Source organism: Rhinoraja longicauda, chromosome 5 (genome assembly GCF_053455715.1).
Source record: "Rhinoraja longicauda isolate Sanriku21f chromosome 5, sRhiLon1.1, whole genome shotgun sequence".
NCBI classification, from domain to species: domain Eukaryota; kingdom Metazoa; phylum Chordata; class Chondrichthyes; order Rajiformes; family Arhynchobatidae; genus Rhinoraja; species Rhinoraja longicauda.
The window spans coordinates 70,706,066-70,726,560 of NC_135957.1; the positions used below are offsets into that span (position 1 = coordinate 70,706,066).

Genomic DNA, 20,495 nt, shown 5'->3' on the forward strand with positions numbered 1-20,495 from the left:
CTGTTCTGTAAAGAATCAGTAGGAGCCGTAATTCAGTCAACTGCCTGTTTCTGCATACAAAGAAAGTGCAACATGACTTTGCCAATCACAGTGATCAAAAACATGACATTAAAGAAGTGAAATTTAATAACAGTTTTTGGCAAAAAAGACTGTTTTGCATCTTTAACTTTGTATACTATCTTTAGAAAAAAAATATATATATTGTATTCCATTAAAATTGTTTCTATAAGTAGTGGTAAATAGCATTGCATTTTTATTGTAATATTTCCCATTTCAGATCTGTATTTTGGATTATAGATCTCTTTCCTGCTACAATTATTACAATTATTATTTTCTTTAGTGTAATGCTAATGTTTAAAGCACTGCATGAAATGGTGGTTATTTGTCATATATTTTTCATTTGTCCTAGTTGCGCAAATGGAAGCTGAAACTATGAAACATGTCTCCGGACCAAATTTAATATCTACAACTACATCCACACCAAAAGGACCCAAGATTCTTTGCAGCAGTTTTGATAATCGGACTGCATATGATGCTTCTCTTTCCTCATTTAATCTTTCATCCAGGATGTCCGTGAAGATGCATAACGTTAAACAAAGGCTGGACTCTGTTTTGGTATGTGCCATTTGTGAAAACTGCAGATAAAGAAAAAACAAATTTTACTGCATTTCATTGAATTTTACTTTTAGTGAATGTACCACAATATTAACATAGAACTGTACAGCACAGGAACAGGCCCTTTGACCCACAAATTTTGTGCTGAACATGATGCCAAGTTAAACTGATCTCATCTGCATGTACATGATCCATATCCACTTCCACGTGGCTATCCAAAAGCCTCTTAAACACCACTATCGCATCTACCTCCACCAGCACCCCTGGGAGTGCATCCAGGCCCACGCCACTCTTTGTGTAAAACAAAAACTTGCCCTGCTACATTTAACTTTCCCCATCTCACATTATAGCTATGCCCTCGAGTGTTGGACATTTTTACCCTGGGTAAAAGGTTCTGACTGTCTATCCTATCCATGCCTCTTATAATTTTATATATATCTATTGAGTCTTCCCTCAACCTCTGATGTTCCAGAGAAAACAATCCAAGTCTATCCAATCTCTCCTTCGAGCTGAAACCCTCTAATGCAGGCAGCATTCTGGTAAACCACCTCTGTGCTCTCTCCAAAGCCTCCACATCTTTCCTGTAATGGGTCACCAGAACTGCACGCAGTACTCCAAATGCAGCCTAACTTCCTTTCGAGCTGCATCATGACTTCCTAACTCTTAGATTCAATGCCCCTAGCAATGAAGACAAGCATACCATATGCCTCCTTAACCATATTGATGCGGTTGCTTGTCAGTAACGTAAAGGGGTAATTTCACACCCCTTTAAAAAATATATATGCTTGTAAAAATGGGCAAAGAGTGGAACACAGAATATAGAAACGTACAGCATAGGAAAAGGCCCCCTTGTCCACAATTTTGGTGCTGAACATGATGCCGAGATAAACTAATCTCCTTGCACGTAATCCATATTCCTCCATTCCCAAAATATCCATGTGCCAATCAAGAGGCCTCTTGAATGTGTTAGCCTAAAATTCCTTTTTAGATTTCAGAAATACTCTGTTCAGTGTTCTGTCCGTGTTTTATTTTGTCTGGGGATGCATGATTAAGTGAAAGCTTAGACCAGGGCAAACTGGACAGTGAATAATAATGGAATCAGGACTTAAGGAAGAATTCAGTTCTGGAGACCAGATGTGGGGAATTGGGATATCAATCAGGGAATGCTCAATCAGGAAATGCTGTTTGATAGGAATATTCTAAATACAATACGATACGATAGAATTTTAATTATTTATCCCAGGAGGGAAATTGAGCTGCCAACAGTCATAAAACACAAGATACATGAAACATGAAATTAATGTGACGAGTGGAAAGATGTGCAAAGATTGGGGAGGGTGGGGTCAGTCTATCCCACAAAAGAAGGGGGAGGGGGGGAGTTGTATAGTTTGATAGCCACAGGGAAAAAAATCTCCTGTGGCATTCTGTACTGCATCTTGGTGGAACCAGTCTGTTGCTGAAGGTTCTCCTCAGGTTGACCAGTGGGTCATGGAGGTGGTCCAAGATGCTCTGCAGTTTGAGGTGCATCCTCCCCTCCAAGACCACCTCCCATGAATCCAACTCTGCCCCCAGGATGGATATGATTATCCTATGCATCTTAAATAGTATCATTTGGATGTAGCATACTTGTATACATCTGTATACACCTTATTATTCCAAAAGGACAACATGTTAACATAAATTGGAATAATCATACATGTATTAAACAATTGTATAGCATCTTTCATGACCCCAGGACATTCCAAACCAGTTATTAGCCAGTAACTGCTTTTAAGATATTGCTGTGGCTATAATGTAAGAAATATAAAAATAAACGCAAACATATTTACACAAGTATTTAGCTGTACTTCAGAACAAAAATATATGGCATTTTACATAAGCAGTCCTGCCTCACTGACATTAAGAATGTTTGTAGATAAGCCAGCCATTCAGTTCTAATGGGCATTTCAGTTTGACAAGAGCTTTGAAATAGCTGAGGACAAGGAACCTTAATGGTCACAGATGGAGGGGATTAATGTAGATTTAGATATTTGAATGAAATAGCAGAAGGAGCATTCAATGAAGAATCCCAGTTACCTGTGATTAAAAACATGGGGGGAGGGGTATTTGCTTAGACTAGTAAAATGAGGAATTCTGAAAGAGAAAACAAACAAATATATCCATAGAAAATGTGGCAGAAAAATGGTCACAAAAGTCAAAATCAAAGCAGATTTAAGGCTAGATCAGATGGAAAATGTCATCATTTTACAAATACAAATACAGAAGAAGAATACTTGATCAAGAGGCCTAGCACAGTGCAGCATAGGGCATTATAAGTGCTTGACTGTGCTTGCAGAGTAGAGTTGTCAAGCAGAGGATTTTCTCAAAGGTTTACTGGGTCAGCAAAGTTTCACTGAAATTAAATATACGTGTATGACATTCACTTGTGAAAAATAAAAAATATAATTTTTAATATTTAAAAAAAAATATTTGGTAAAATAAGCATCTGCACACTTGAAACATTTAAATATATTTAAACTTGCTCGCTTCAATTAAATAAAAGCATCAAGACTCTTCATTCAGTCCACAATTAATTGTTTTCAATTATTTCAGTGAGATTTACGTCTAATTCTGAATCTTTTCCATACAATCCCCTTTGAAGTCAATGAAGTCTCAGATACTTTGCCTGATTTGACTTTGCATGTGTTCTAAACAGTGAGCTCAGTAAGTCTGAACTACACGTGAAATCTACCGATGGAACAAGCTGACACGATCTCAGCTCTGCAAATTTGTTAGTAAATCCCAAACCTCTTTCACAGAGCATGCATAGAAGTTGTGAACTTGCTTTTGTTTCAGAGTTTCTGAGACTAAATGAGGTCGTTGCATTTGGAGCCACTGGGAAAAGTCAGCAGAAATGGGCCTTCAATTTTCTGCATGCATGGTGTTGAAAGGATCCTAGACCAGGGTCTGGAAAATATAATCCAGTTAATGGGATAGTTTAAAAAATTGAATCAGATAGGTAGAAAGTTCATTTAAAATGTATTTAAAAGATGATAATAAAAATATCAGAAAACTGGAAGTGAGGAAAAGTGTATTTATAACAAAATATAAGCAGAGAGCGATTTAGAAGAAATTTATTATAATTAGATGTATGTTTTAATTTTCATTTTTTGTGTGCTGAATTAAAACTAGTGTGCTCTTCAGCGGTTTAATTATTTCACCAGTAGCACTGTTATGCAGCAATCAGAATTGTTTAGTTATTCAAGACCTACTTTATTACTAAGGAGAAGGCCATCTATATTTTTAACAGCATTTGTTTTTTTGAAGCTTGTGAAAGCCAGGTGTTCCTGATTTGTGAAGTCTTTGCCCAGGTGCATTCACCCTGTGGGTGGAATCAAGGGAATCTTGCCAAGTTGAGCTACTTTCCATAAAAAAAATTGCATTACATTCTCAATGGAAGCAATTGTTAAGAAGGCTTCGGGGGCAACAAGATGGTGAATTACCGTGTGCTGATACTATTAACAGAAATATCCATAGATAGTGCACCTGTTGTGTGCGTGGAGGTGAGGGGGTGTCAATTGACAGGGGGTCATTGAGATTTATTCAAACAGATGCGGTCGGAGAATATTGTCACCTCCAGAATATTGAGTACTTAAGATTGTTAGAAATTTATATTTACAATTGTTTTAATGTGTGAATTGTAATGTATTTATGAATCCTAAATAAAGTGGAGATTTCATGCTAGAATGATACTTTGAATATTTTTCTAACTCCTTTGTGTATCTAATATTTTTTAATATAATTTTCTTTGTGATGTCACTGTGCTAGCATAGCAGTATAAAGTATAACATAGACTGCTATTTCACTCAACCAGTTTTGTTCCGGCTCCTTGGAATTTGGCCAAAAATGAACATAAACTTAGTTGCTTTTATTAGATTCAACGGTTTCATCCTTTTTTTCCATCACTAGGACCATATATATTTCAATCTCAAGTCACTCATTTATTTCGTATCCTCTGCTGATGAACCTTTTTATCATTCACACCTTTACACTGATAGTCTTTAATGGCCTGGTTGCCTCTTCAAATTATTTAAATAGTAATTCATCAAAGTTCTGTGAACCTATCATACCCGATGCATGGTAAGCAAAGTATATTGTCGTTATGGAGAATTCTCTGGTGAATTTTGACACTTTCCCTCCAGCGTATATTCAAAGTTTTTGATTTCTGCAATCCCCCTTCAAATGGGAATTCAGCTTTGAAGTATAATCAGAAGAACATTCCTTTGGCCTAATTTGACTTTAAGTCACATGGTATCCTGAAGTCCAGATTAAATGTTATAGATGGCTTCTGGAGAGGGATATACAGATTATGGAAGAAAGTAGATGTTGGCTGATGAAAAGATTTCTGGATATGGTTGTCAGAGTATTCCTTATTTCACAGATCAACTTGCCTTATGCGCATAGATCCACTCATTTAACTGAATATCATATCAGTTTTACAGCCTTTATAATACAGCTTGATAATTTGTACAAGTATCAATGTAATTTTTCTGTTCCATAACTCTTTTGTTTACATGTATTTCAACTTCAAGTCATTCATTTATTTCGTAAGTCCGGTCTTTTCCTTCTCTGTGATCTTCCTTTGTGTATTTGCTGACAGAATATAGAAACAATTGTTCTGAATGATTTTGAGTTATCACCTTGATTTCCTTTGCTCTCTGTTTCCTTGCTGTTTGTTTGGATATGTTTTCCTCCTCAATCAATAATATTTGAGGGATGTAGTTTTAAGAATATATATGTTGCCAAATCCAGGAAATATAATATTTCATTGCAATATAATTTGGACATATGATATTCATCTATTTTGGTAATGTCATGATGAGCTGGTGGAAACATAGAGTATTATGCAAGATTAGAAAGATAAGGTGAACAGTCTTCCTTTTTAAGGTGTGACTGGCTCCCACAAGTTGCAGCACTATGGACGATAACAAATAAAATGTGGTTACCTGATGTTAAAATTGTTCCTAATAGTAATATCTGAATCTCATTTATTGTAGGAATCACTGCCACAGAGCACCACGCAAAGGGACCATTATCTAGTTCAACCAGGTGTGTACATTTTCAGAAGGCTTATTTTTATTTCCTCCACATCCTGATTTTATTTCATTTTTCCAGTATCTGTAGTAGTTTGGTGGAGTCATTAGATACCTTTTAGATATACTTTTATTAGATTTAGATTTAGAGATACAGCGCAGAAACAGGCCCTTCGGCCCACCGGGTCCGCGCCGCCCAGCGATCCCCGCACACTAACACTATCCTACACCCACTAGGGACAATTTTTACATTTGCCCAGCCAATTAACCTACTTACCTGTACGTCTTTGGAGTGCGGGAGGAAACCGAAGATCTCGGAGAAAACCCACGCAGGTCATGGGGAGAACGTACAAACTCCGTACAGACGGCGCCCGTAGTCAGGATCGAACCTGAGTCTCCGGCGCTGCACTCGCTGTAAGGCAGCAACTCTACCGCTGCGCCACCGTGCCGCATTTTTATTATAACTAAAGGGCCAGTTTATCTGACACTGACACTGGGACTGGATAGGTTTATGGTGAATTGCAAAGCAGCCTTTGCTATCTGTTAGGCAGAAATAAATTTCCAAAGAGGCGTTTGGTAATGCAGTTTTAAAGGTATGAGACAGGTAACATAGGCCTCAAATAAAATTCCAGGGACCTGACTTCAAAACTCACCCTAATGGCCTGATAATAATCTGTAACATAAAGAAAACAAATTTAGCAATGAAAACCCTGAAATTAGTAGATTGTTTTGAAAACTAACCTAGTCTTTCAGGAGAGCAAATCTGCTATCCTTCCCGAGTTTGACCAGTATGTGACTTCTCATCCCTGACAATGGTGTTGATTCTCAAATATCCTCCCAAATGACATGCAAGCCACTCTGTTGAGTATTTAAGGATGGGTAATAATGATAGATTTGCAATGATACCCACACTCTGAAGTATTATTAAATAAAACTTTATCAGCCTGATAAGAGTACAGCTTTTTTGATATTAACCAGATCCAGAAGGCAGAAAGAAATTGGATAAGAAAAGTTTATATTTTAATGGAAGAGGATTGAATAAAACCAAAGGAAAAATAGAAGTTAGAGAATTGGGAAGAAGACAACCTATTGATAAAAGGAAGTTGCATGCAGATATGTTCAAACTTTTTATTTATAATTATTTACAATGATAAACATCAACATAAACAGATTGAGCCAAATATCCTGTTTCCATATGATAATCTGTATGCAACAGAGTTACTGCATTATTTTAATGCATTATTAGCAAGTGCCAATCTATACATCTTTAAAAAAAATTCTGAGCAAGAGTATCTGGGGCTCATTTAGTTACACATTATTCTAAGTTTAAGTTTAAATAATCACAAAACCTATCAAAACCAAATCCACCCAAAACTTCATCCTCAATATTGATGGTCTCCCAGTATCCACCTCCCCTCACATCCGGAATCTTGGAATCATCTTTGATCAAACCCTCTCCTTCGACAAACACATCAAACACATCACAAAGACAGCCTTCTTCCACCCTCCACAGCTGCAGAAACCCTCATCCACGCCTTCATCACCTCCCGTCTGGACTACTGCACCAGCCTCCTCTATGGCGCACCTTCAAAAATCATCAGTAAACTTCAATACATTCAAAACTCCGCTGCCTGTCTACTCACCCACACCCCGATCCGTGACCATATCACCCCCGTCCTTTACAAACTCCACTGGCTCCCCATCCCCCAGAGAATCCAGTACAAAATCCTCCTCATGACCTACAAAGCCCTCCATAACCTGGCCCCATCCTACCTGACTGACCTCCTCCACAGGCACACTCCCACCTGCACCCTCCGCTCTGCTGCTGCCAATCTCCTATCCCCCCCCCCTCCGGACCAAACTCAGATCTTGGGGGGACAGGGCTTTCTCCATCGCTGCTCCCACCCTATGGAACTCACTACCCCAAACCGTCAGAGACTCCTCCTCACTCACCACATTCAAAACATCACTGAAGTCTCACCTGTTCAGTACTGCCTTCAACCACTGAAGGTCACCTCACCTTCTGTCTCCTTTCTCTGTTCGTTTACTTATTTATCTATTTATTCACTTCCCTATGTTCTTTAAATCCCTGTAAAGCGTCTTTGAGTGTATGAAAAGCACTATATAAATGTAATACATTATTATTATTATTATTATCAATGATTCCATAATTTTAAATGATGGCAGAACTGGTTTTCTATTTTTATCCAATAGATATGTCTTCCATGATGACTTTGGATATGCAGTGGAATTCTAGTTTTGATTCAAAGGCCAATACCTACCTCAACAGTGTAAGTATTGATAACACATTGCCTGATGCTAAAATATTGAATTGTAAATGATAAGGAAGTGCTTCACAGTCCTCAATGTAAAGTCAATTCACTTTATCCCAGCATGACTGGGAAAGATATCTTAAAATATTGCTTTTGTTTCATATGTATTAAATTATAAGATGGTTTAACTTATTTTTTCAAGTGTCTACAATTTAACTAATAGCATTTAGTTAATTTTTAAGTCTATCTTGTATGCCTCTAAATCAACAATCAAAAATGTCACCTCCAATTGTTGTTAGCTAAGGCATTAATGGGAGGAGGAAGCTCTGTGGATATCCCCATCCTCAAAAATTGTAAAGATCAAGAAGGCCACCATCTTTGAAAGAGGACTGGTGAACCTGACTGGGCAGCAAATATAGGTATAATCACAGAGCTATCAGGGCTCCAATCGACCAAGCTCAATACATTCTCTGCTAGTGTTGATCAGAAGGTTAGTGGAATCACGTAATTCTCAAGTGCATCAGTACCACTAATCACCGTTGCAGACGTCAGGTTAGCCTGCCTAAGAGTGAACTCATGGAAAGCGACTGGCTCGGATGGAGCCCTGACCTTCTCAGGAACTGTGAGGAAAAGTTGGCAAAGGTATCATTACCTCTCCCTTCTCCAATCTGAGGATTCCATCTGCTATTAGAAGTCCACTACCATCTTTGGTGCCAAAGAAAAATAAGGTAACCTGGATAGAGTGAATGTGGAGAGGATGGTTTCACAAGTGGGAGAGTCTAGGGCCAGAGGCCATAGCCTCAGAGTAAAAGGATATACCTTTAGAAAGGTGATGAGGAGGAATTTCTGTAGTCTGAGGGCGAGTGTGGAATTCATTGCCACAGAGGGCTGTGGAGGTCAAGTCTAGGTGGAGATTGACAGATTCTTGATTAGGGAGGGTGTCGGGGGTTATGGGGCAAAGGCAGGAGAATGAGGTTGAGGGAAAGATAGAGCAGCCATGATTGAATGGCGGAGACTTGAGTCGAATGGACTAATTCTGTTCCTAGAACTTATGAACATACATGGCTTATATTCATGGCTCTGACATTCATCATCATGAAGTGCTTTGAGAGGCTAGTCATGGAGCATATTAACTCTAGTCTCACAGACAGCCTTGAACCACAGCAATCCACCTACCTTTGCAACATGTTCATGGCAGATGCCATCTCCCTGGCCCTACCCTCATCCTTGGAACATATGGATAACAAGTTTGATACCTATTTATCGAATTTAGCTTCTCCTTCAACATAATTATTCCAACCAAACTGATCTCAAAAGCTCCTGGACCTTTGGAGTCAGCACCCTTCTCTGTAATTGGATTCTTGACCTCCTGACCCACAGACCACAATAAGCAAGGATAGACTACAACTCCTCCACGATAATTATCAACACCAGTGCCCTGCAAGGCTTTGTTCCCTATACTATATTCCTTACACTCGCAACTGCAGCCAAATTTTGCTCTAACTTCACTAAGAAGTTTGCAGATGTTTGCACCATAGTGGACCGCATCTCAAACAATGACAACATGGAATTCAGGAAGGATATCAAGACCTTGGCAGAATGACGATAACATAATTGTCAGCCAAGTGAAGGAGCTGGTTCAAAACTTCCACGAGCGTAGAGGAGTACACCCCAGTATGTTCCAATGATGGTAAAATGGAGATGGTCAAGAGCTTCAAGTTCCTTAGTGTAAATGTCACCAATAATTTATTCTGGTCCAACCACACTAACACTATGGCCAAGAAAGAACACTGTGGCCAGTACTTCCTCAGATGGTTGAAGAATTTTGGCATGTCTCAAACAACTCTGACTGATTTCTACAGATGTACCACAGCAAACATTCTGGCCAAATGCATTGCAGCATGGCATAGCAACTTCTCTGCCCAAGACTGCAGGAAATTGCAGACAGTTGTGAACGCCGTCCATTTCACAAACAGCCTTCCCCCACTGTTGTTCCCCCATCCTTCCATTGACTCCACCTATACTTCACTATGAACTTTTGGATAAACTTATTTTTTCCTACCCCTGATACCATAAATAATTGTTTTTACAATACTGTATTATTTTTCCTAGGGAGGTGGGGGATAGGGACGATTATTGGGAGTCATTGTATAGAGTAGAACTTACTGGTGCAACTATATCTTGTTTAATCGGTTTCCATCAGTTCACTAATCTAATGTGAAATCACTTGTTGAGTTCTTACTGATTCCTTGTTAGATATTGACCAACAGGGAAAAAACTTTGGAGAAACAAGGGACTACAGATGCTGGTTTACCAAAAAGGAGACAGAGTGCTGGAGTAACTCAGTCGGTCAGGCAGCATATCTGGAGAACATGGACAGGTGGCGTTTCAGGTCAGGTCTGGAAAAGGATTATGACCCAAAACATCACCTATCCATATTGTACTGAGATACTGCCTGACCTGCTGAGTTAATCCAGCACTGTGTGTCTTTCTTAGAGAAGATTTATTTCCTACGGTGACAATCATGAGTGCTTGCTGTAAACAACATGGAATCATAGAGTCATACAGCACAGAAACAGGCCATTTGTCTTACCCAGTCCACGCCAAGCATCAAGCTCTCATTTATGCTAATCCTGATGCAATTCCCATCAACTCCCCCCAGATTCTATAGCCCACCTACATGGGCAATTAACAAGGGCTAATAAACCTACCAAACAGCAAATCTTTGGAATGTAGGGAGAAAACCAGAGCACCTATGCACCAGAGCACCTGCAGGAAACCTATGCAGTTGAAGGCAGAATGTGTAAACTCCATACTAACAGCACACAAGGTGGGGATTGAACCCAGCTCTGAAACAGCAATTGTACAGGCTGTGCCTGCGTGCTACCCCATTTCTAGATCTTGCTGATAAAGCGTTTACATCAGAATGAATGTACATGAAATTCTGTTCATTATTGTTTATGCTCTAGAATTAAAAGGATGATTTGAATGAGATGGAAAGGGAATAGCCCCGAGGCAATAAATGTCAACTGTAAGATATCTACTAGTAAAAGACTGCTCTGATAACAGGTAAAGGATTACAGAAAATTTGAATTGCAAGTTTATGCAAATTAAAATCTGCCTTTGCAGGTCAAAAGTTTGGAATTGGCATGATGAGGCAAAGACATGAACTATATTATTTTTTTGAAAAGTAGTAATCTTTATTTAATTCTGTCAGACTTTAAACTAAATTGTTCGAATATGGAAATTTTACCTTTCTGGACTTTGTTCATTTACATTATTTGCATTTTGTAAATAAGAAATGCAAAGTATTCTGTATAGAACTTGGCATTTTTTTCCCCATCAAACATTAGCTTCTTTTATCCAATGAGGACAAAATGCATTTATACTGTTAAACAATTTAGGACTTGTCTTGAATGCAGTTTAGTTGTCATGGCCAACTTTATGTAGTGATATGCACACGTTATGAAAATATTCAAGTGTCAGTTTTCACAATACAAGCAGAATTTGCTATATTAAAAAATAACCACATTTTTCTGTAAATTTTCCTTCATTTTATTTACTTAATCCCAAGAGGAATTTGCATATCATAAAATCCAGAACTTCAGATGGAAATACTTATGAGTAAATGGAAAACAAAATGTGATATTCTATTACCATTTTCTTCTCTTAAGAAACATTGTAAGCAGCAAAAATAAAAAAGTTGTCAAGCACTTGTTTAATGCTGTATTTTATATGCTAAATCTTTTAAGAAAATTTGCTGCAGAATTATATTTGACTGTGGAGCTGTACGTGAACATTTGATTTGCCACATGTAGTTAAAAACATGGTTTCTAACTTGGGAATGATTAACAACTTGAGATACCAAATTGTGCGGGGAATGCATCGTCATTTCTATTCTCTTTAAAAATAAATCAATCCTCAAATTCCCAGTCCCCTTCCTCTCAAGTTATTGAACATGTGGCTAATACTGTAACTTTATAAATTTCTCCTCATCTTTGATGATTACACAATCCAATTATATTTTAATCATTACCACAACACTGAAGTCTGTTCATGCATTCCTTCTCTCCAGAGATGCTGCCTGTCCCACTGAGTTACTCCAGCATTTTGTGTCTACCTTCGATTTAAACCAGCATCTGCAGTTGTTTCCTGCACACTGAAGTCTGTTTGATCACTAAAGGCATCCATCTCTTTTTATCCTCCTTGACTTGATTACAGCATTTCACGTAGTTGAAACATGCATTCTTCTTTGATCTTAACTGTGGTCCAATAATCCAAGCTTGTCCAATCACCTTTGTTGTCTCAAAAAACTCAATCAAGATATGACCTGCTGTGGAAGACCTTCTGAAGAAGGGTCTCGACCCGAAACGTCACCCATTCTTTCTCTCCATAGACGCTGCTTGTCCTGCTGAGTTACTTCAGCTTTTTGTGTCTATCTGCTGTGGAAAAGCCTTGCTGACTGTAATTATTCCAATCTGTTCCAAATGCAAGTACGTCCTATCTCAAAGCATACTCTCCAATTTCTTCCCTTTCACTGATCTGAGGCTCATTGGCCTATACTTTTCTGGATTATCTCTACTTGCCTTCCAAAGGAACAACATTGGCTAATGTCTAGTCCTTTGGAACCTCGCCTGTGGCAGAGGATACATGATCTTTGTCACGGCTCCTGAAATCTTCTCTCGCCTCTCTCAATAACATGGGATAGATCCTGGTGCTGGTTCTGGTGAGTTATCCATCTTAATGTCTTTGAAGAGACCCCCCCCCCCCCAAATACCTCCTTGATCTGAAATTGCCCTAGCATATTGGTATATCCCACACTAATCTTGCTATCCTTCATGACCACCTCCTTGGCGAATATATATCTAGAGTACTCCTTTGCCCTCTGACTCCAAGCATAAATTCCCTACTTTATCCTTGAGTGGTTCCTACCTTTTCCTTGTTACTCTCTAGTTTTTAATATACATATAAAAATCTGTGAGATTTTCTGTTTCCACCTTGGCAATGTCAACTGATTTTCACCTGTCCTACAGCCTGGCAGCTGAAATTATCATCCATGACTGTGTTACCTGTTGATTTGTCTTGTTCCTCACTCACTTGGATGGCTATTCTGATTCGAAGTCCATGAACTTAAAGTCATCCAAAGCTCTTCTTTCCTCCTGTATACGTAATATATATAAATTATGTAATTAACTATATTTCAGACATCCATTGTTAGTTACCACGGGGCTTGGGCACCTCCACTGCCTCCCATGTCATCTATCCAGTCCCTCATAACCATGCACCCGTCCGCTCGTCTCCCATCCTTCCCTATTTCCACCCCACCCCACAATTCCCTTCCACCCACTATCCCTCCCTCTAATTCTACATTTCACACCCCATCTTCCTTCCCTATCAGATTCTAAATCTGTCTCCTTTTGTCTTCTCCACTTCAATTCCAGACTTGGTTGATATCTCCACCCATCTCTCCCCCACCAGACCCATGCCTGTCAACCACTCTTCATCTGACTCCACCTATCACTTGCCAGTTCTTGCTTCATGTCTCTGCCAGCTATCTCCCATTTTTCCCCATCAGTCTGAAGAAGGAACCTGAACCAAAACGTCAGCTATCCATTTCCCTTCAGAGTTATTGCCTGACCCGATGGGTTCCTTCAGCAGTTTGGTTTTTACTCAGGTTTGCGCTAATAAATTTACTGAATTCTATTCAGAATATTATTCTAATTTTAATTAATTATTAAAATATTGCACCATTCAAAAATGTATTTCTGCCCCTCTCGTGAATTTCACCAAGAGTACGTTGCAGAAGAAATCCATCTTACTTCATTGACCAGGTTTGGGATGAATGAAAGTCCACTTGCAGCAAACAAGTGGATGTAGTGTACCTGGACTTTCTGAAAGCCTTTGATAAGGTCCCACATAGGAGATTAGTGGACAAAATTAGAGCATATGGTATTGGGGGTAGGGTATTAACATGCATAGAAAATTAGTTGGCAGACAGGAAACAAAGAGTAGGGAACAAAGAAAGGGTCCCTTTCAGAATGGCAGGCAATGACTAGTGGGGTACCGCAAGGCTCGGTGCTGGGACCGCAGCTATTTACAATATACATTAATGACTTAGATGAAGGGATTAAAAGTAACATTAACAAATTTGCACAAAGCTGGGTGGCAGTGTGAGGAGGATGCTATGTGAGGAGGATAAATGAGAGGTTATCCACTTTGGTGGCAAGAACAGGAAGGTAGATTATTATCTGAATGGTGTCAAGTTAGGAAAAGGGGAAGAACAAAGAGATCTGGGTGTCCGTGTTCATCAGTCACTGAAAGTAAGCATGCAGGTACAGCAGGCAGTGAAGAAAGTTAATGGCATGTTGGCCTTCATAACAGGAGGAGTTGAGTATAGGAGCAGAGGTCCTTCTGCAGTTGTACAGGGCCCTAGTGAGACCACACCTGGAATATTGTGTGCTGTTTTGCTCTCCGAATTCGAGGAAGGACATTCTTGCTATTGAAGGAGTGCACAGTGAACAAGACATAAACAGCAGGATTTTAGATGAGACCTTTGAATATGGAGAGAAATGTTAATAAAATGGTCTGGCTGCTAGCTTAGAGTAAGATACAAAGTACCATTGGAAAGAGGAAAAAATAACCCCATTGTACAGCAAATTATATTGCCGGAGGAGATGAGACAATTGGGGAGGGGGGACAAGGAATTGAAACTTTGAATTTGCTTGTCAGGATTCAGACAGTAGGAATATTGAGTTCACAAATAGAAGATGAAATTGCAGGTGAATAGTCTTTGGCAGAGGGATAGCAAATAGTCTTCTCAATAATCAATATTCAATAATCAAAGTAGGTATTCTTAGAACAGCTTGTACTGGAGCCTACCAGGGAGCAGACAATTCTGGATTTAGTGTTTGTAATGAACCTGATCTGATAAGGGAACTCAAGGTAAAAGATCCATTAGGAGGAAGTGATCATAATATGATGTTTTACTCTACAAATTGAGAGGGAGAGGGAAAATCGGAAGTGTCAGTATTACAGTATAGCAAAGGGGATTACAGAGGCATGAGACAGGAGCTGGCCAGATTTGACGGGAAGGAGGCCCTAGCAGGGAAGACGGTGGAACAGCAATGGCAGGTATTCCTGGGAATAATGCAGAAGTTGCAGGATCAATTTATCCCAAAGAGGAGGAAAGATTCTAAGGGGAGTAAGAGGCACCCGTGGCTGACAAGGGAAGTCAAGGACAGCATAAAAATAAAAGAGAAGAAGTATAACATAGCAAAGAAGAGTGGGAAGCCAGAGGATTGGGACTCTTTTAAAGAGCAATAGAAGATAACTAAAAAGGCAATACGGGGAGAAAAGATGAGGTACGAGGGTAGGCTAGCCAATAATACAAAGGAGGATAGTAAAAGCTTTTTTAGGTATGTGAAGAGGAAAAAAATAGTCAAGGCAAATGTGGGTCCCTTGAAGACAGAAGCAGGGGAATTTATTATGGGGAACAAGGAAATGGCAGACGAGTTGAACCGGTACTTTGGATCTGTCTTCCGTAGTGAACAATCTCCCAGATGTTCTAGTGGCCAGAGATCCTAGGGTGACGAAGGAACTGAAGGAAATTCACATTAGGCAGGAAATGGTGTTGGGTAGACTGATGGGACTGAAGGCTGATAAATCCCCAGGGCCCGATGGTCTGCATCCCAGGGTACTTAAGGAGGTGGCTCTAGAAATTGTGCACGCATTGGTGATCATTTTCCAATGTTCTATAGATTCAGGATCAGTTCCTGTGGATTGGAGGGTAGCTAATGTTATCCCACTTTTTAAGAAAGGAGGGAGAGAGAAAACGGGAAATTATAGACCAGTTAGTCTGACATCAGTGGTGGGGAAGATGCTGGAGTCAATTATAAAAGACGAAATTGCGGAGCATTTGGATAGCAGTAACAGGATTGTTCCAAGTCATCATGGATTTACGAAGGGGAAATCATACTTGACTAATCTGGAGTTTTTTGAGGATGTAATTAGGAAAATTGACAGGGGAGAGCCGGTGGATGCAGTGTACCTTGACTTTCAGAAAGCCTTCGACAAGGTCTCACATATGAGATTAGTGGGCAAAATTAGAGCACATGGTATTGGGGGTAGGGTATTGACATGGATAGAAAATTGGTTGGCAGACAGAAAGCAAAGAGTGGGGATAAATGGGTCCCTTTCCGAATGGCAGGCAGTGACTTGTTGGGTGCCGCAAGGCTCGGTGCTGGGACCCGCAACTATATACATTAATGATTTGGATGAAGGGATTAAAAGTACCATTAGCAAATTTGCAGATGATACAAAGCTGGGTGGCAGTGTGAACTGTGAGGAAGATGCTATGAGGTTGCAGGGTGACTTGGACAGGTTGTGTGAGTGGGCGGGTGCATGGCAGATGAAGTTTAATGTGGATAAGTGTGAGGTTATCCACTGGTGGTAAGAATAGGAAGGCAGATTATTATCTGAATGTTGTCAAGTTAGGAAAAGGGGACGTACAACGAGATCTGGGTGTCCTAGTGTATCAGTAATTGAAAGGAAGCATGCAGGTACAGCAGGCAGTGAAGAAAGCCAATGGATTGTTGGCCTTCATAACAAGAGGAGTTGAGTATAGGAGCAAAGAGGTCCTTCTGCAGTTGTACAGGGCCCTAGTGAGAACGCACCTGGAGTACTGTGTGCAGTTTTGGTCTCCAAATTTGAGGAAGGATATTCTTGCTATTGAGGGCGTGCAGCGTAGGTTTACTAGGTTAATTCCCGGAATGGCGGGACTGTCATATGTTGAAAGACTGGAGCGACTAGGCTTGTATACACTGGAATTTGGAAGGATGAGAGGGGATCTTATCGAAACATATAAGATTATTAAGGGGTTGGACACGTTAGAGGCAGGAAACATGTTCCCAATGTTGGGGGAGTCCAGAACCAGGGGCCACAGTTTAAAAATAAGGGGCAGGCCATTTAGAACGGAGATGAGGAAAAACATTTTCAGTCAGAAAGTTGTAAATCTGTGGAATTTTCTCTGCCTCAGAAGGCAGTGGAGGCCAATTCTCTGAATGCATTCTAGATAGAGCTCTTAAGGATAGCGGAGTCAGGGGCTATGGGAAGAAGGCAGGAACGGGGTACTGATTGAGAATCATCAACCATGATCACATTGAATGGTGGTGCTGGCTCAAAGGGCCAAATGGCCTACTCCTGCACCTATTGTCTATATAAGTTTAAAACTCCTATAACCGAGAAGAACTAATGGGCAGGGGAAGCCTTGTTTCCATTCCATTCCTATGGTCAGACCATCAAATGTCGCACATGTTCTGAACACTGAAGGTTTTCAAGAGAGAGTTAGTTAGATTTAACTCTTAGGGCTAAGGGAATCAAGGGATATGGGGGAAAAGCCGGAACGGGGTACTGATTTTGGATGATCAGCTATGATCATATTGATTGGCTCGAAGGGCCGAATGGCCTACTCCTGCACCTATTTTCTATGTAATGTAGCACTAAATACTATACTCCGTGACCCATGCCTCTCCTTAATATTTTAGTTCCATTCATTTTAAATGCTGTCTTTCATTTGATATATGCTGACTCAATTGCATAACCAGTTAAAATCTTTTTGTTAATCTGACACTCATCCTCTGTTTATGCCTGTTTGCGTTCTGCAATAATATTCATTGGTTTGTTATTCATATTCCTTACGAACAGCAGGTAGTAAACAGAATATTGTTTTTTGATTTTAATGCTTTTTGTGATGCTAAGATTTTTCTCAACTGCTAAAAGGAGGAACGGTTTTCGTGCAGTGCTAAGGTCTGTGGTTAGCAATAATACATTGTTCAGTCTATAAATGTATGCATCACAGAAAAACTGGGAAGTAACATGCAATTTTGGATGTTGCAAGAGATCCAGATAATGTAAAACACCCAGAATTTAACTCTGAGACAAAACTGGCAAATAAAGGTTGATTCACGGAAACAGTGATTAGAAACGTGGTAGTATCATTACAGTCCCAATAAATAATTTCTTTATCACTAAAGGTAACTGTAATCCTACTAACTTTTGAAATTTAGGTTCACCAGTGCCCTTCACAGAAAAAAAAACCTGCTGGAGGAACACAGTGGGACAGGCCACGTTTTGAGCTGGGACCCTTCTCAGACTGTTTGGAACAGAAGTGTGTAAGGAGGAAAACAGAGGTGGGAGCAGGACAAAGCCTGGCAAGTGATCAGTGGCTATAGGGGAGATTGTAGCCACATCACCAGTCGTATTTTTCCATCCCCTCTGCAACTCCTCAGTTTACTCCTCCCCAGTAACCTTCTCCAGCAACAAATGGTGATGTAATACCAGTCCCTATACCACCTCTCTCACTTCTATCTAATGACCCCAAGTCCTTCCATGGGAGACAGTGGTTGACTTGCACCACTTCATACCTCGTCTACTTCATTCGCTGCTTCCAATGTGACCTCCTTTACATCAAATCAAACATAGACTATGCAACCATCACACCAACCATTTCCAATCTGTCCGCCAGGGCATGCTGAATATCCTGGTTGCAAACATTTTAACTCCCATTCCTAGACTGACCTTTTAATATTTGGCCTCTTCCATTGCTAGACTGAGGCCACACACAAACTGGAGGAACTACTTATTGTTTTTTCCAAATTTGGTATAAATGTGGGTCCCTTGAAGGCAGAAACAGGTAATTTATTATAGGGAACCAAGGAAATGGCAGACGAGTTAAACAGGTACTTTGGTTCTGTCATATCATATCATATCATATATCTACAGCCGGAAACAGGCCTTTTCGGCCCTCCAAGTCCGTGCCGCCCAGTGATCCCCGTACATTAACACTATCCTACACCCACTAGGGACAATTTTTACATTTACCCAGCCAATTAACCTACATACCTGTACGTCTTTGGAGTGTGGGAGGAAACCGAAGATCTCGGAGAAAACCCACGCAGGTCACGGGGAGAACGTACAAACTCCTTACAGTGCAGCACCCGTAGTCAGGATCGAACCTGTGTCTCCGGCGCTGCATTCGCTGTAAAGCAGCAACTCTACCGCTGCGCTACCGTGCCGCCCTAAGGAAGACACAAACAATCTCCCAGATGTCCTAGGGGACAGAGGACCTCGGGTGATGGAGGAACTGAAGGAAATTCACATTAGTCAGGAAATGGTGTTGGGTAGACTGATGGGACTGAAGGCTGATAATCCCCAGCGCCTGATGGTCTGCATCCCAGGGTACTCAAGGAGGTGGCTCTAGAAATTGTGGACGCATTGGTGATCATTTTCCAATGTTCTACAGATTCTGGATCAGTTCCTGTGGATTGGAGGGTAGCTAATTTTATCCCACTTTTTAAGAAACGAGGGAGAGAGAAAACAGGGAATTATAGACCAGTTAGCCTGATATCAGTGGTGGAGAAGATGCTGGAGTCGATTATCAAAGATGTAATAGCGGCGCATTTGGACAGCAGTAACAGGATCAGACCAAGTCAGCATGGATTTACGAAGGGGAAATCATGCTTGACTAATCTTCTGGAATTTTTTGAGGATGTAACTAGGAAAATGGAGAAGGGAGAGCCAGTGGATGTGGTGTACCTGGATTTTCAGAAAGCCTTTGATAAGGTCCCACACAGGGGATTAGTGGGCAAAATTAGAGCACATGGTATTGGGGGTAGGGTATTGACATGGATAGAAAATTGGTTGGCAGACAGGAGTAGGGATTAACGGGTCCCTTTCAGAATGGCTGGCAGTGACTAGTGGGATGCCACAAGGCACGGTGTTGGAACTGCAGCTATTTACAATATACATTAATGATTGAGATGAAGGAATTAAAAGTAACATTAGCAAATTTGCAGATGACACAAAGCTGGGTGGCAGTGTGAACTGTGAAGAGGATACCATGAGGATGCAGAGTGACTTGGGCAGGCTGGGTGAGTGGGCTGATGCATGGCAGATGCAGTATAATGTGGATAAATGTGAGGTTATCCATTTTGGAGGCAAGAACGGGATGGCAGATTATTATTTGAATGGTGTCAGGTTAGGAAAAGGGGAAGTACAACGACAGCTGGGTGTCCTTGTACATCAATCACTGAAAGTAAGCATGCAGGTACAACAGGCAGTGAAGAAAGCTAATGGCATGTTGGCCTTCATAACAAGAGGAGCAAAGAGGTCCATCTGCAGTTATACAGGGCCCTGGTGAGACCCAACCTGGAGTATTGTGTGCGGTTTTGGTCTCCTAATTTGAGGAAGGACATTCTTGCTATTGAGAGAGTGCAGCGTAGGTTCACGACGTTAATCCCCGGGATGGCGGGACTGTCATATGAGGAAAGATTGGAAAGACTGGGCTTATATTAACTGGAATTTAGAAGGATGAGAGGGAATCTTATAGAAACGTATACAATTATAAAAGGACTGGACAAGCTAGATGCAGGAAAATTTTCCCAATGTTGGGGGAGTCAAGAACCAGGGGCCACAGTCTAAAAATAAAGGGGAGGCCATTTAAAACTGAGATGAGAAAAAACCTTTTCACCCAGAGAGT

General features: G+C 40.4%; 1 protein-coding gene across 7 annotated transcripts in view; it reads left to right on the forward strand.

Annotated features, from left to right (window-relative positions):
* The window catches only part of ahi1 (Abelson helper integration site 1), a 178,849-nt gene that overhangs the window by 70,104 nt on the left and 88,250 nt on the right, over positions 1-20,495 (forward strand). For all 7 annotated transcript variants that reach the window (XM_078399760.1, XM_078399754.1, XM_078399757.1 and 4 more), the window contains 3 exons: positions 410-615; positions 5,652-5,703; positions 7,902-7,978. In XM_078399760.1, the coding sequence (XP_078255886.1) occupies positions 410-615; positions 5,652-5,703; positions 7,902-7,978 (335 nt within the window). The remainder of the gene's footprint in view (positions 1-409; positions 616-5,651; positions 5,704-7,901; positions 7,979-20,495) is intronic.